The 18289-nt window shown below is 37.3% G+C and overlaps 1 protein-coding gene across 8 annotated transcripts in view; it reads left to right on the top strand.

The window, feature by feature from the left end:
• Dg (Dystroglycan) overlaps positions 1 to 17676 on the top strand; it is a 76521-nt gene extending 58845 nt beyond the window's left edge. For 7 of the 8 annotated variants that reach the window (XM_053758201.2, XM_053758206.2, XM_053758203.2 and 4 more), the window contains 16 exons: positions 677 to 823; positions 1361 to 1528; positions 2722 to 2886; positions 3713 to 3832; positions 4016 to 4171; positions 4569 to 4706; positions 7601 to 7765; positions 8768 to 9031; positions 9778 to 9923; positions 10176 to 10316; positions 10601 to 10952; positions 11296 to 11520; positions 11913 to 12083; positions 12650 to 12891; positions 13292 to 13662; positions 15301 to 17676. In XM_053758201.2, the coding sequence (XP_053614176.1) occupies positions 677 to 823; positions 1361 to 1528; positions 2722 to 2886; positions 3713 to 3832; positions 4016 to 4171; positions 4569 to 4706; positions 7601 to 7765; positions 8768 to 9031; positions 9778 to 9923; positions 10176 to 10316; positions 10601 to 10952; positions 11296 to 11520; positions 11913 to 12083; positions 12650 to 12891; positions 13292 to 13662; positions 15301 to 15587 (3258 nt within the window). In that variant the 3' untranslated portion in view covers positions 15588 to 17676. The remainder of the gene's footprint in view (positions 1 to 676; positions 824 to 1360; positions 1529 to 2721; positions 2887 to 3712; positions 3833 to 4015; positions 4172 to 4568; positions 4707 to 7600; positions 7766 to 8767; positions 9032 to 9777; positions 9924 to 10175; positions 10317 to 10600; positions 10953 to 11295; positions 11521 to 11912; positions 12084 to 12649; positions 12892 to 13291; positions 13663 to 15300) is intronic. The other variant, XM_064436531.1, reaches the window with a different exon arrangement.
• The last annotated feature ends 613 nt before the right edge of the window (positions 17677 to 18289 follow it).

Below are 18289 nucleotides of genomic sequence, written 5' to 3' on the forward strand. Positions count from 1 at the left end.
GCACGATCCCACAATGTCAAAGTAATTTTGTTCCTAAAACAGCCATAGTTTCAGCAGAAAACAAATCTCCATACTAAATCCTTGTAAACGACCCGGTAAATGTTAGATAATAAATGAACTCGTAAAAAGGGTGGAAATGGTTTCTTCTAATTCGGCCACGCACGCGCTATCAAAAAATCTCTACGTTAAAAATTACGATTATGTTTGTCAAATTTTACGCAATTAAAATTGAGGACATTCATGGTGTGTACAGTACACCTATCTGTATGTACCCATGAATATATTTTAACAAGCACTGATAACGAATCTGTGTCGCAGTGTATGTGTCAAAGGGAGCGTGTTATGCATGCCTTCATATCAAGGATAGAATTACGTACAAACTACGATTACCTAATCTATGTATGTGTCCTTCAAATGTTAAATGACTTATCTCGATCTATAAATATCTAATTGTCCTGTTCCATTCCTTCTCATCTTAAGATTCTCAATTGTGACTCCTCAATTCCGAGGGTCAGCTTGTGAACTGAATGTTTGGAGATTCGGCTATGTCTTACGATCGGCCGCCTAGCCTGACTGATATACGGGATGATATGGATTGGTTCTATTCTAGGATGAGAAATTTTTTTAACCTGATTAATGATATAAGTGCTATTAAAGATGTTGTCCTCCTTTTCAGGTTGAATTAACGGCGAATCACTCTGAAATCACAAAAAATGGCCTAAAGCGGTTATGGGGTGTCCCTGATACATCGGCCTATGTTGGACACCTTTTCCGCATGGAAATACCCAAAGAAGCATTTACTGGAGAAGTTCAAGCGTATAAGGTATAAATCAGATTATGTAATAGTAATAGCAACACCATTAATTTAAAAGTTATACAACTCCTTGTAAAGGTCTGAAATCATTATGCAAATGTTCATTGCCTTAACATTAGAATTAATAATGTCACGAAATCTTGCATAAAATCCACATTTCTGGGATTCAACATTGAATGTAATGGACAATTACTTCTAACTTACCAATAAATCAAAAGTAGTAATGCTGCACGAAAAATGATGAATGAACTTATTGCTAGATTTGTCAAAGTCAAAGCATTTAATCAGATTATATCTTCGCTGTCATTATTTCACGTTAAATTTTGTATCATATTGTGTTAGTCAAAGCTACACTAGTTTTATAGAACTACCAACAACACGGCTCAAAAGAAATGCCAAAGGAAACATTTAAACAGCGTTGTACCTACTAATAGATATTGCTTAGCAATAAACCAGCTATTGGTCACATTGTATTCTATTAAACTGTTGTTTTTATGGGCAATAAAGATACTTTTGTATTGTATTTTAATAGAACATGTTTGTCAGGTTCGAAGAGAAGACGGTCGTCGCTTGCCCAGCTGGCTGGCCGTGGACTCCAAGCATGGCCTGATCAGCGGGCTGCCGCAGCACGTGGACCTGGGCTCGCACACGTTCACAGTGACCGCGCACGGCCGCACCCGGGGTCTCACCGCCACTGACTCCTTTACTATCGAGGTAATAATAATGTAGACTTCTGCCTCGATATATATTGCAAAATTTAATAAGTATGTTGCTTTCTCTGTATGTTTGTATTTTTTGTAATAAACAGTTTACAAATAGGTCAAGAATTTGCGTCTCACGGACGACACTAAAATGCTTTAGTAAGTCGCCTGATACCGCTTTGAGCTTGCTAACTAAACGAATAGTGTACCATTTTATGGTCATTTATTCGAGCATTAGTTGTAAACCTAGAAAGGATACACGCAAAGGCACAATAATTGAAAATGACACTAAAGTTTTTCAACTTCCAAGAAATATGAACGCAGATATCACGATCAATGCAATATCGCAGTAAAATGAGATGATTTTTGACCAAACAATTAGCCACAGAAACTACCTCAGAAATGGCTGCAACCACAATGATTCTCTTTTAATTCCTGATATGTGCTGGGTGATATGTTTAAGTTAGAACATAGTTTCCAAAGCTCCGCATTCACTATAACTAATAATATTTTTTAATATTAAAAAGTAATAATTTTACTTCAGTACTAATGTAAATGTTCGTTTACATTTTATATTAGTACTGAACAAACTGAATACTTAGTTAATGAACTACTCAACTCGATTTATAATGATGGTTTATAATGACTACAATATCTTCTTGCTAAATAGCTAGGGTCAATGTCGAATAGATTTCGTATACATATTTACCACAAAAATTTCGCTTGTGTTATGTTAAACAGTTGTTAAACGTATTACAATTTATTCAAATTACGTTCGATTGTCCTACGAAATTGACAAACAAGCAGGGCAGGGCAGGTTATTTGATGTAATGTAGTTACCACACCCAAAGGACACGGGGCATTAGGATTGTGAGAGAAGAGAAGAAAAAAAAGCTGAACAAAGACATCTTTCGATCTGCAACCTCCTATATAACTTGCCAGTTCCATCCAATACAGAGAGCAGACAAACTCTTTTTCAAGCCGATAATCATCAATCACCATCATCCTTTTTCTGCCCATTGCTAAGCATAGACCACTCTTCGCGTACACCACCACTTATGCGTGTACGACCTTCGAATTCCTTTACATCCATTCATCATCCATCCGTCCATCACACCACAGGTCGTCCAACACTTCTTTCACTTGACCTAGCCCACCACGTGGTCAGTGTAGTGAAAATAATCGTCAAACTTTTTTATTTCCCAGGTTAAGAAAGCCGAAGAGAAGCCCCATTCTAAGTACGGCTCTTGCATCAGAACGGAGAAGAGATTAATGCTGGTTATACTGATAGACGGGCAGTTCCAACACATAGCTCCGCGGCAGAGGATACGGGCGTTGATGGAGCTCGCCAACTTCATGGCTATAGACGGGGTGAGTCCGTGGATTATCATTAATTTGTGTACACGTGGGTTACGTAAGATAATATTTTACAAAAATACATGAATGCATATTTTTATAACTGGCTTGCATTTTTTGCAAAAAAAAATATATTCTCATAGTAATAGAATCAACAGTAAAATTATCTCGTTTTATAAAATAAAATTATTCTAATTCGGCTTGCAGGATTACATACAAATAATACATTGCAAGAGAAATATGTGCGTTAAATTATTCCTTCCAAAAGTCTAGCCCACTGTTTTATAATGTCAATGTAATTCGTTTATTATTTAAAGTGCTAATGTAAAAGGTGGCAAACTTTGTTATTAATAGTAGCTACGGAACCTAGTGTGAAGTCATTAACCGCGCATTACAGCCATAATATAATTACCCTAATCAATCATTAATGGGTGCGTTCGTGTTCACTGAAGGAAAGTGAAACTACTGCAATTTGTGGTTTATGTTGCTTTTATCATAATAATAGACTTAAGGACTTTAACTTTTAGTCATTTTTTTTTAACTTATATTTTATGACTGCGAAGTAAAATCCGCTGCTTTCGATTTATTTTTAATCAGGCACGGTTTTTGTCCTCGTGAAGATACTAATGACCCTTAGAACTAAAATTACTTTCTTGTTGCTCTCTCACTCGCGTTATAAAGTAACAATTAGAAATTGGCTCAGCATTCAGCAGTCGCCTCTATGTTTGTTTATACACAATATCAAATTTTCTATATATTTTGCTTAATTTTTGTTAATGAAACCACTTACAAGACGAAATTTTATTTGCGGTTTGATTAAAATGACCTAATATTATTTCAGGACGAATTTTGGATGGAGCCATACAAGAATGAGGGTTCGCGAAAGCAAACTGTTCTGATGAGCGGGCCGGGCACCACTCAGCGTAGACGCAGCGAGGCCACTACTGCCATCTATTTGAATGTGAGTACTTTCATTTACTTAAACTTTATCGCACAAGTTATAATATTTCCTAAATGAATTTAACCAAATATAACTTAATAATGTTGCCTGTTGCACGTCAACAAACATGTGTTTCCATGACCATTTCCTCATTGTGACACCTCTACAATGTTTATAGCAATAAAGTCATCCATTTGAATACAGGTGGGCTGCGGCGACAAGCTGTGGCCCCGGCACAAGGTGCTGGTGGGCGGGCTGCGGGAGCAGGCTCGGGACGGCAGCCTGGCGACCGTGCTGCGGCTGCCCGTGCTGGGCTGGCGGCTCGTGGCGGTCACAGCTGCTGAGAGACACAAGCGACAGGTGGGCTGCAATAATCAAGTGATAAGGTTGAAAATTCAAATTCAAAATTCAAAATTTGAACTTTAGCTTGAATGACAATTCATTATTATGATTTGCATGGCCCAGGACCGTCCTAACGACGGGTATACATTACGGTTTACAGCTTGGCTATGAAAATGTACACCTAGGTTTCTTTTTTATGGCAATGCATGTAATAAGCATAACCTGAACGTGGAACTGGATCGGCTCCAACGAGGGAACCCCTCAACGGTTTACTGCACGGACATTTTTATTGTCTCGCGTTGAATGAAACAGGATTTCTATGATTTGAATAAAAGGAAGTACCTATGTTTCAAAAATATTATTTTTATAAAAAAGCTTTATATTCATTCATTCTAATTGAATATGATGTCCCCAGTCGGTGTACGAAGGTTCGGGCCCGTACGACGACTACGACAACGAGGACGACCCCGCGGACGGCGACTACAGCGGCTACGATGACGACCAAGACGACAACTACCGCGACATAGCTGGCGGACCACTGCCTGATAACACGGTGAGAAACTGACTAATGTGCTTACATTGACAGTGGTGAAACAATACAAGCTTGAAATTCAGAGGGAAGGTTATCTCTGTAGGAATAGTTTTTATATGTGCAGTTTCTACTGACTATGTCGGCTTTTTCCATGAGCGTGATTATTATTAAAAGGTAATTTCGTCGTCGAATTGAAAGTTAAAATACCATGCCACTAAACTATCATTACATTGATATTTTCTCCCAAATACCTTAAATTTGGACTGATGGATGTAGATGGTAAATATTGTAATGCTTCTTAACAATAACTGCTTAAGAAATAAGGGAAAGTCTTGTTCAAAATTAATATTGTGCGTCAAATATAGCCATGTTTATGTTTATTTCATGACATAATATATTATAAGACTTGTTATTTATTTACATGCAACGTTAAATAGTATATCTATGCATCATTTGGCTATTTGTTGGGAACAGTATCGTTTGACTATTGTAACTTTATGGTCTAAGAATCTAACTAATGACTAGTAAGATTGTGAAAATTAAGTACTGATTTTGATATCGTGACGTATATCGTTACGAACATAATATAAAGTTGATAACTATACCGAAAACTGTCTACTGTTTCCAGCAAATAACGTGTCATGTCATGTCTAGTCACCATACATGGAATGCATTCCTCGCACTCAGTGTCACCTCATCTCATAGCATTATGGGGACCCGAGCATGACGAATGTGAATGGTACTTTTCTATACTCTAATATACGAGGGTCTTAAGTTACACAGTATTCGACAAAACTGTTCAAAATGATGTCCATTGAAATGTGGGCTTTACAGTGATTCTGTAGTATACTTTACATTAACAAGAGATATATAAGCTGACAGCGAACCGGGCAGTCCGAAAATTTGTTAATAATTTAAAGTACGTTTACTGTCGACGCTATAAAGTACACATTTTAATGTTAATAATCTTTCCTCGTTAGAGCGGTACCTACGACTACTGATAAATATATATATTACTACAAGGAAAATAATAATGCTATTAATTATTTTTTAATTGGTTCGAAATTAAATATTTAATTAATGAAAACACTGGGTCTCTATCTTGGGTCTCATTTCATAAATCAAATTTAATTACAATTAAATAAATCATCGTTCATACATGAATCATTATTCTCATTTATAAGGAGATCATTGGCCGCTAAATAATACTATGAAATATATAAATTGTGAGCTTTGTGTGTGGTTATTCAACTAACGCTTGACATTTGCTTATCATCACTGTAAATATTCTGAAATTGTGTGATCCATGTGTGTCATTTTATGCGAGTTAATGTATGGAAAATTAATGAAAGTTTTGCAGAAATAAAATACCAAAATTGTTAAAATCTCCTTTACTATAGCATATTTATATTATTATTTATTTCACGTCGCTGTTAATAAATAACACTACTTATATTATTGTTTACACTACTTATATTATTGTTTATTTACATTGATGTTAATAATAAACACATATCTAGTACATTTATTTAATGGATGTTGAATTTTTGGACAGTTGCACCTTTAGTTTTAAAACGAGTCCAGGAAAATGTTTGCACATCATCATGTTTTTATATATTACTCGCGAAGTTGTGTAATGTGCACTGCACGCAAATGCAGTCGAAAATAAGACCATCTCGCAAATTTGTTCGTCATTTAAATAGAACTGGCGTTTATAATTTATTTATTACTTACATGGTTTACACTGAATGCGAAAGTGCAGACTTAAACCCAAAAATGTTAGGATCGCAAAGTAAGTAGAAGGATTAGTCTATCGCTCGTTCAGTAACCACGCACGGCTCGGGCACGGGTACCGGGTACTAACTCCAGTTGACGGGCGCGCGCAGGTGGCCCCGCTCTCCCCGCACCCCCACCGCCACCACCACGGCGACTACGACGCGCCACACTCCACCACCGACACGTTTCAGACCGAGACTGCCGAGACTTCGACACCCCTCCCGCCCCCCACCCTTACAACCGAACCCCCTACCCCCCTAACAACCCACGAAACCACCGAGGAATACACCACACTGGAGGAGACCACTCCTGCGCCCGCCACTACTAATACATATGCCACGGAGGTTTGTCGTAACCGCCTAGCGCTTGCATGTTTTCTGTCGCATGTCTAGAGTGGCGTGTTCGTGTTAATATTTTAAGAGCTTGAAAAAATTACAGATATGTCTTCTACCTTTGTAATCGATCTTAAAGCCGTGGATTCACTATTCATGTGTCATAGATACGTTATTATTTTTTCTGATTTTGATCAGAATACCAAGATTTCTGCATGCTACGAATTCAATACACAAATATTACCAATATCTTAAGATTAATCTTATAATTTAGGCAATTCACTAAGAAAACATTAGATATTTATATCAGCAATTTAGCTCAAACATAGTGAATACAAGGTTTTCGAGTATATTCTCTGTTACCTAGTGATTTTTAGAGACTATTTTTTTTTACTTGTAAATAATTATTTCAATTATGAATTCATAGACCGTTATTACTATTATAATTATATTTAACTTATGTTATTTCTAAAATTTCACATAGTTTTTGTGTTGTTTATTAAAGATTTGTAATATTACCAGTAGTTTGTGTATATTAGAACAAATGTTAGATGTCAAATACTAATATTATTACATTTTAGTCTGTTTTTTAGGATTAAAAAAAACGAATAACATATTATAAAAAATAATGATCCAGGACGTTAAAATCCTCGTCAAGTGACCATAAATTTTATGATACGTGAGATCATATCAATATTCAGCATAACATGTTATTTGGTGGTAGTTTCCGCATGAAATCTAGCATGGTTTCAATCTACTCCTCGAAATATAATCCCTGTTTAATACATAGTACAACTTAATCCGCAGGAGGACGTAAAAATCACGCCTTACGACTCCACGTCAGATACTACCAACCTGAATATCACTCAAGAAATACCATTCACACCAAGAAGAATTGGATCAGCTTTCGCCGAATTGCCGATACAAAACGCTACGGAACCTCCGCTCCCGAGCACTACTGAAGCTGAACTGGTAAACATCATGCTGTCTCTGTCTCTCATCCTGTAGATATACAACTAATAGTGTGGTTCAAATAACACGGGGTAGAATAGTGGATTTTTCTAATATCACTCCCCATTTGTCATAGGATTAGTTTACATAGATTAAATACTTAATCGAAAATTTGCCTGCATTTCTTACATATTAAAATTATTAAAAGTCGACTCTGAGTTCAGTGACTAAATCATTAAATTCTTGGCATGCATAACAGTATTTTCTTTTAAAAATCATAATGTCCTATCATATCGTACAACTAAGCCCTCGTTTGGCTATATAAAACTATTCTATGTACAAAATTTATTTTTTGTACAGTACAGTTATTATCTTTTTGATTAAGATCATGATAGAGTAAAAAGAATTGCAGGCATTTATTTTAGCATTAATTTATAGTATTTACTAATAACGTAACGACGTAAAGACAACGACGTGGGATCTATCTAACTTGATCTGGGTTCATTTCATTGGTGTTTTCAATCATCCATTATAATTAAAAAATATCTGGCCACTTCCATCCATGTCGCTACGTTTTTATAGATCGTAGCACTTACAAAATGTACTCGAAAATATGTAATCAGACCAGTAAGTATGACGATATTACCGATTTTCGAAATTTGAATTGACATGTCAGTTCTTTCAAAAGACTTATTCTCACATAGAAGTCGTCCCATAAAATGTACAGCTGCCCTAATAAAGTCCTCTCTTCACCACGCTCTACACTACTTCTGCTACAAAGCACTTTCTATTGTACAAAACCATGTATAATATTATAATAGTATAATATTATGTACATTTTGACTTCTGATTACTAGACATAGCAAAATCTGTCTCTTATGACTTGATCAATCTCTTCAAGGTGCTATATACCCAGTCACCCTGTACATAAAATCCGTAACGCACGGCATGTGCCCTTTCCCAAAGAACCTCACTAGTTGTCTTCTCGTCTCGAACACTGTGTGAGTCGCATGGCACTTTCAGCAAACTGTAATAATTCGCGAGTCGGAACTCCCCATCTCGTCGTCGGAGCCGACGTCTTTGCCGTCGCCGACGCCGTTGTCGACGACATCGACGTCGACAACGACGGAGATGCCGCTGCCGTTGCCGCCGGCGGTCGTGCCCACGTCAGTGTCACCCAATACAACTGTATCGCCGAGTACCACGCCATCAACCTCCACAGTACTCACCTCAGTTTTGTCAACAACAACGGAAGAGCCTGAATCTACCACGCTGGAAGTCACTAAGGTCCGTTTCAAAGAACTTTAAGTTATGCCCTTCAGAAAATCTACGGTAATAGCATACAATATACATACTACATTAAAAAAAATGATTAAAAATAATGTTTAATAGTGTTTGCTACGTTATGTGTATTCTCATAATCAAAGTGGTGACGTATCAGGAAAATATTCCTTTACAAATAAAAACCATTGAAAGCTAAGTTTACCGAAGTGCATAACCTTAAAACTTTAGAAGCTAAATGTAAGTACGGCTGTGTTTATTTAACTCATAAAACACTGAACTAACTCTAACATTCCATTCGGCATTTGTTTCAAAATTAACTTTAACAAAATTCTAAATTATCCCACGAAATGATTCCAAAAATTATTAACTATACTGTTCATATTACAAAATTATTTCTATATCTTACATAATGAGGAAACTTTCTTTTCTATATATAACTTTGTACAAAAGTACTTCCTATAAGGTGAAGGAAAGCATGGAGCATACGAGAAAAAACTAGCCTTAGCAATACTCATAGTTAGGACATTTCACTGAATGAGCTGCCTTTTTATTCTAAACCCTTAAAGCATTATTTACTGCTAGCCTATGTTGTACTATGGAACTATTAGTCTCTCTGTAGGTTTATAGCACAAACTCAATAAAGATTGATTATTTATGGATTTTGTTCTGAAGCACCGTGACTGACTGAAGACATTTTAAGTTAGATTAATAAAATGAGCTTGTTTTATTAAAAAAAATCATCTACGCAGTTCCAGGAATATAGTTCGTCAGAACGGTCGAGCACAATAATTGGGCGAACCACGGAGACGGTAACATTCGCGATGCCCGTCAACCAGCCGCCAACCTTAAAGCATCACATGAAGAAGTTGGCCATCATCGCTGGCAAAGCCTTCAGGTTTGTTACTAGCCTAGATGGATCATAGCTATAATCACATGACATGCACAGCAACAGTGAAACGCTTCGCCGTGATATGGCTGAGCCGTATATCCCACTCGTCTGCCCCAGCCCCGCGTATCATCACACAACTCTTTGTATTTTCTTCTTTACGAGTGTTATTGGTCTCAAATTTTATACAAGTCACCTAAGGTTTTTGCTTCGCTGTCATTACAAAGTCAATTGACTTAGAAAAATGGCAACTTGTTACAGATACATAATCCCAGCGGACCTGTTCACGGACCCCGAGGACGGCAGCAACCTGACGTTCACCATGTACGAGGCTGAGAACGTGCCGCTCAGTAAAGATTCCTGGATACAGTTCATACCCTCTGGACGGGAGGTCTACGGCCTGTGAGTACAGTACAGTTTTTTCGCCAATTTAAATTAAAATAGTCAACAGCACAAGAACCTAACCGAATCACGGCATTTTCATCCCTATTATCGTTGCATAGTGTTCCACGCAGCATAAATAACCCTGTCGAATTTTCTATTGAAAGGTACGGTGAAGTGGTTATGCTGCGTCTATTTACTGCGCAATTCGGCAATAGACTTGTAGCTATAAATAATTTCAACTTTAATGAAATTGCATAAATTAATATTACTAATAATGTATTTTATAATTATTTCGTTTGCAGACCGCTAGAACGCCACGTGTCCCGATGGAACTTCATAGTAGAAGCTCAGGACAGCGAGGGTTTAATAGCCAGAGGACCTCTAGACATCACCGTACAACAGCACAAGAGCGGACGCACCATCAACCACCAGTTCGTCATGCAATTCAAGCTCTTAAAGCAATACAACAACGTCATAGATTGGCAAATCAGGGCGTTGGAAGGAATAGTCAATTTGTTTAGAGACACTGATATGCATCATCTGACTGTCTTGAACGCGACGCAAAATGGCGATTTGTGTGAATTCGTGTGGACCAATGATACGCTACCTAAGGATCCCGTGTGTCCTATGGATGACATAAATAGGTTGATGAAGGTTAGTGTAATATTTACAATTATTTTCTTTTACTAATTACTTTCTGGACAAATAATTAAGATAATAAGTTAAGCCATTCTCTCTCTCTCTCTTCACACCAAAAATCACTTATCTGTTTTGACGTGAAACAAACACACTTTAAAATTTGTGATATAATAGCGGCCCGTCCCGGGTTTGCACGTGTAAAAACATAATAATTATAGGCCTTCCTTTGGAATCACACTATTTATTGGTGAGAACCGCATGAAAATCTATGCCGTCGTTTTTGAGTTTATCGCGAACAGACAGACTAGGCTGGGGACTTCGTTTTATAAAACGTAAAGAAGTATGGATTTGTTGACAGATAATGGAATCGGACACAGAGCCGGGCAAGCCGTCGGCCAACCTGACGCGGGACATGTCGCCGCAGCTGAGCGCGCGCGGCGTGCGCTGGCGCGGGCTCGGCCGCTGTGCGCGCGCGCCCGCGCCCGCCACGCGCGCGCCCGACACCTACCCGCCCGTCACCAGGAACCAGGTCGACCACGTCACCGCCACCGTCGGACATCTGCTGGTCTACAAGGTGCCCGAGGTGAGTCCTACCTGCCACTGCTTGTTCGTGCGGCTTCGAGCGGACGGTTTACCGGGATGAAATGTATGGGCTACTTTTTCTTCTACGTACTTCAACTACAGTACTATCACGTTTATAAATTACATCGGCAATATTCAACGGCGCAGAATAGCGCGTCCTACCGCCGAATCAAACCGAATACAAACTCAATAAAATAACGACCATATTACTTCGTACGCGACGGCGCGGACTCCCAACATGGCGCGTATGCGTCAGCCAATAGCACAAAACACCTTAAAATGTTGAATTCAGCTGTTATTTGCGCTTGCCTGCCTGACGTCAACACACCTTGGGAATAACCCGTGGGACGTGTCATTTATGCAATGAAATTGTGAAATAAAATTGCCCGTCAGGATACGTTCTTCGACCCGGAGGACGGCAGCACCCGCAACCTGGCGCTGTCGCTACGCTACAGCGACCGCTCGGAGCTGCCGCCCGGCCACTGGCTGCAATTCGACGACAAGAACCAGGAGTTCTACGGCCTACCTGCCCCGGAAGATGCGGGCAGTGTGCATTATCAACTGGTAAATATTGTTATCCTACAATAATATCCATACTTCCATGCTAATGTGCCGGCTGACAACGCGTGTGACACACCTAGTGTTGCAGACGTCTATAGGCTGCGGTGATCTTCACGTGAGCCGAATGCATGTTTACTCCCTCTGTAGTATAATAAAAATATAGATAACTTAATTATAAATTAGAAACTATATTATAAATATTATATATAATTATAATTATATATAATTAGAAACTATATTATAAGATAACTATATTATAAATTAGAAAGTATGTCTGTCAAGATTTCACGGCTAAACCGCTGGGCCGATTTTGGTGAAATTTGGAATACATTTCTCTTTCTCTCTCTTTATCCATCTTTTTAGAAGTGTTTAAATTAACCTAAAACTATGCATAAAGAATTTATCCAACCAAGCTACCAAATATTATCACTTCAAATATATATATATATATATATATATATATATATATATATATATATATATATATATATATATATATATATATATATATATATACCTAGGTATTTTGTTACGTCTTGTAAATTGTAAATATAAATTCCTCATTTCAGATCGCTGAAGATTCCACCAAGAAGAGTGCATACGACAGTCTCATTGTAGAAGTGGTCAAATCGCCGACCATCAGACCCACAGTCGAATTCCAGATGACCATGGACTCCCCGTTCCCACAGCTGGCCTACGATGCCAACAATAAGAGGAAGGTGGTCGAGAAACTGGCAGCGTTGTTCGGACAGAAAGAGACGGCTAATATCAGAATTCAGAGCATTACGAATAATCCAACAACTATTATTTGGTAAGTTTCTTTTAGAATGATACATTTTCTCGTCAATTTAAACAATAAGTAAACTATATGAAATTTGTAGTCTTTGCCAACCCCCATGACAAACAAGAGTAATAAATAGATATTATGTATACAACAAAGACAAATAAAATATTAAACACGGGCTTAGTGTAGCAGGTACATGACGAGAGACAATAGATATCGCATTCTGTCCCATTTTTCCTCATGTATTTCTAATTCGCTTTTTTTATTTCTTGTATGACCGAAATGGAAGATATGACGATTCCTATGGTTTTCTTTGTTTTCGTTATGTAAAATCATAAATTGACAGCATTTAAACTATCACTTATAAAAATAAGTTAGGAAAATTAAAATTACGGTTTTTTAATTGAAATACATTCTCTTTTTTCAGGTACAACACCAGCCTCCCAATGGACAGGTGTCCCAAGAAAGAGATAGAAGATCTACGAAAAATAATCATAGACGACCGAGGCTCTGCCGGCAGCGCGGCGCTCAAAGATAACGTCGACCAAGTGTTCGACAAAGACCTGAAAGTCATGTCCATAAGATTAATACCTCTAGGTCTTTGCGCCGAACAGAACACCAAAGTGCCTAAGACCACGATACAAGTGCACCCTGGGTCTACTAACTTGTTGAATACTAAAGCGGATGCGGTGGATTCATCTTATTTAGTGACGTTTATAATACCGGCGGTTGTTATTGTTTGTATGATTCTTGTGGCCGGGATTATCGCATGTGTGCTGTACAGGCGGCGGCGGACGGGTAAGTTTTTATGTATATTTATTTTAAGGTTGAATTTATTTAATGGTAAATACGCAGAAAATCTCAATCAAATCGATTAGGCGAATTTAATTAAAATTGTATTTTCCTCGATTTTGTTACGGATTAATGTGATAAATAGTATTGTGGATGATTCTTCTTAATTGACTAAGAAATGATATAACCCCACTAATAGGTCACTGATATTCTAGAAACTGTAATAATGAAAACCTGTTTTCCATTTTTGAATAATCTGTTCAACCTGTAATTACGATTTTGTGTACAATAATTATGTCGGTAAAATTTTGAAAATTAATAGGTTTTACTTGTATAGGCGGTGCGCATGCTTGAATCGAAAGGTGACTCAATACATCATGCTAGTTATCACTGTTAAAATAATTTGGTTTAGTTTAGCTTCTACCACTTATGATTAGAACAAATGTATTGAAGTTAATGGCAGAAGCGATAAAATCATAGTGGCAAAATATCAACGTTCTTTTAGATCAACAGCACGGCACTGTGGGGCCCGGCCATTTTGTACCGTCGTCCTCCGTGGACGGATCAACGGTGAGCAATACGCAGGTGTAGTGCGTAGATGTATGTCGACACATGGCATTGTCAGTACCTATGTAAAATAACGGAGCAATACTGCGCTGCGTTGACGCAACGTCAGACAACGGAACAAAGGAGCTGGGCCCTTAGTCATTAACTTTAAAATATGTTTGTGCAAATCATTCACTAAGGTCATAGCAAGTCCAATTAGCTTTAGGCACATCACGACCACTTTGCGAAAGATCCATCAGTATATTTTCTATGGCCTTATGTAATGTAAACATTACTATGCGTATCAAATAACACTAATACTGTCAACAATTGCATTGAACAACATTGCATTTAGCGACAACTTTATTGCATTGTATAAATAATCAGAATCAAATGAAACATAAACCACAGAGTTAACCCCAAAGCACATCTTACCGACAGTCGGCAGAGTCTTCAATGACAAAACTAATAGACAACTAAATTAATTCTTCGAAGGAACTTGTGGAGAGTATAAATATGACACACATTAGAAGGAAGTTGTCGCGAAATAACGAAATAATAGAAGGACCAATCATCTGCTTACGCTGATTTGCGGTCATCAATCGGAAATTAATAAGTTATTTGAAGCGCATAACATGTTGCCTATTGCAATGTTAATTGTGCAATTTTATATTGCTGTTCATCCTACACACCGCTATTCAAGCAAATGACTTGTACATACACGTTAGGTATTGTGGATTATGATTCATTTACATTTTGAGTACATATTAATGTACTTATATATTATATATATAACACTCTATAAGTGTTTATATGTCGGTGAGTCATTCTAAAAGCGTCTAAACAAGGGGATCCTGCATCCAACGAGATTCAGGTTTACGAAAGAAAGAGAAGTAGTAAAGGACTTCATTTTCTTTTACATTCGTTCATCCTACTCTTGCAGCGAGAGATTGCAACGCGAGTAGACGCTTTCATTGGTCTATAAACGTTAGTTGTGGTATCAAAATTCGACTGTTTATAAACTTTTCAGTCCGATTTTGGTACTACGTATCCATTTTAATTTTTTTTACAAATATAATTAGCCATAAATAATTCCAGGTAAAATGAGCGTCGGCGACGAAGAAGAGCGACAAGCGTTCCGTTCCAAGGGGATTCCTGTCATCTTCCAAGACGAGCTCGAGGAGAGAGGGGACTCGGAGCCGGTGCACAAGAGCCCGGTGATAATGCGCGAAGAGAAGCCGCCGCTGCTGCCGCCCGCGCCCGACTACCGCGCCGGCGACGACGTGCCCTACCGCCCCCCGCCGCCCTTCCCCGCGTCCCGCACCCCCCCTAGGCCCAAGGCCACCCCCACCTACAGGAAACCTCCCCCGTACGTCCCGCCTTAAGTCACTGCCTCACTAAATTTAAGCTACTAGTAAACAACCGAGTTTCAAAGGTATCTCGTACAAACATCTCTTCTGCACTATGTAAGCCTAGCGCTTGTAGTATGCTTATTTTTATAAGCTGCCGACTTGGCATTGACGCAATATAAAGTGTAGTGCAGAATATACCATCTAGATATTTTCGGGATGAAATATGTACGTGTCATCGAACCTTTTCGCGTATTTCTTGCGATCGACTACAAAACCTATAAATTGTTCAAAAATATGCTTCTTTTTATTCATTTTTTGTGATCGCATAACCGCCCTTTAAGAAACCGGTTAACATAGATTTTTAATACTTCTAAATCCCGAGTAACTAGTCGACTTTGCAACACTAAAATCTATTTATTTTGGCCTGAACTCACAAAAATCTTGTCTTATTAAATTATTGGAAAGCATTTAACTGAATTATTTATAAAAATTAAAATGCATTTACTACGAAATGTAATTGTTAAGGTAACCTCGAAAAACAAGGAATTGTTCACAGTATATTGTGACTACGAATTTCTTATACAATATACATACTTAGGTAGCTATGTACCGTCGAATAGCAGGTATATGTGTTGCCGATTTCAATTATATAACTGGAGACTTCACATAATACTGTAATGGATTAGTGTTATTGTTGAAGTAGAGATGTTATATTAGCTTATAGGGTAAGGTGAGTTATACATAGTAGGTATGCGTGATAAAATCCATGTTTTGCAACTAGCCAGTCGGATTAAGTCGATGAGAGTTTCGTATCCCACCACAACATTTGAGACGGCAGGACCGAATAGGTCTTAGTTTGTATAAATCATCAAGCTATAATTGAAAATTTAAGTACTTATAATTCGGCACATATCTTGAACTTTTTAAAGTTCCATTTGGTCACAAATTCTCTTATTACCTACACATATGCACGAATTATTGTAAATATTAAGACCAACAGAAACAGGTGATTGGCTGAGCGTGTGCCATTGTTTCGAACGTTGTTATTTAATGTAATTTTATGAAACATATCGAAGTGTAACGTTTTAGCCTTTAGCATAGATCTTCCACATTGTACGATACGTAGTGAGTGAGTAAACGTTGCGATATGGCGTCTAGAATGTACTTTTATAATAATAGAGAGATAATGCTGAAACAACTCAAACAAAAATGTCGCCGCAAAGATCCGCGGACACAGGACAGCTATGGCAGTTATATCAATACTTTTGTGTACTTCAATGTCTTGTCCAACCAATTTCCCTCGCGTGTGCAATCTGTTGTTGGAAAGAGATGCTCATATTCATATACAATAGATCTCTTTCTTACGCGTACCTGCGTTCCTTTAAGCAGGACAGATTACATCGTGAATACTTTGAGTAAAACAAAATGGTATCAAGGTGTAATTTTAACGTGAACAGATAACGGCCTTTAGTAAAGATTATTTTACTAATATAATTGTAACTTATGCATGAATAAGTCACAACTTAAAATAAATTACAGTTATAATCACTTGTGAACATTATGTTGTTTTAGCGTTTGAAGCCATTTGTATCGAAATTAAGACGAATCGCTGTTCAAATGCATGGATTACTCGAAACACTAGGTGGTGTGAACTATACAATACAATTAACTTATATGGTAATGAATTATACAACTGACTCTAGATTATAGTCTATGAATAGATATTTATAAGGATGAAATATCATTTTGTACTTGTCTAATTACCATAGGCGTAAGGTTAACAAGTTGTGTACTAGGTGATTATGAACGAATCGAGCTATAACTTTTCTTTGGATGTATTTTTTTCTACTGTATACTCGTTGGAGTTTGCATTTATAGATCTTTTAGTACTATGGATACTTATACAAATATACAGAAGTCTTTTTAATCTGTTGTATAATCTTTTTTCTTTCTTTATTTGTGTTTTGTAAGGGTGTACTTAAAATGTCCATTTATGCCGAACCATTTTCATTGAACGATGTGTATTTTGGCAAAGTTACTTTGTACACGTCTCATTAAATACGCACATAATTTATGTAATTATTGAGCTTTTTATTTTTAAATAAATAAAATGGTCTAGTGATTACTGAGTTTTATTTTTACAACAAATTAGTAATATAATATTACAAAGAAAATGTGGGCGACATTTTTTATATTGCCATCAAATATTCTAGCCATGGATGTAAAAAGTACTGCGTACAAAGTACCTACTAATTCCATGTTTCTAGCATGCTGAAGCTGACGAAAAAGAGAAAGGTTACGATGATAGAGTTGGAGCAAAGACAAAACAAAAACAATATAGACTTGCGTACGAAATGAAATCTCATTATTTATTTTTACTCCGTACAACGAAGTTCCTACTAAATCCATGGGGTATACTGAGGTATAAAATGTATTAGCACTCTGTACCGTTTTTATCTTTATTTATATTTATATATGAGCGGAAAAAAAGATGATGACGAAGTCTATAGTTTTCTCTGTCTACATCTTTCATATTAATTTTACGGATATAATATAGGTAACAATATTTAGTGTTACATACAGTGTGCATATGGTAACGTTATAAAGACGCCATATTTACCAACATACCCTGTTATTCATAAATAACTTATGTACTTAAAAGAACTTACTTTAAGATAAAATGTTTTGTCTCGTGCGATAGTGACAAAACATATTTTAGCTTAAAGTATGTTTTA

The sequence above is a fragment of the Plodia interpunctella genome, chromosome 18, assembly GCF_027563975.2.
Source record: "Plodia interpunctella isolate USDA-ARS_2022_Savannah chromosome 18, ilPloInte3.2, whole genome shotgun sequence".
Lineage (NCBI taxonomy): Eukaryota > Metazoa > Arthropoda > Insecta > Lepidoptera > Pyralidae > Plodia > Plodia interpunctella.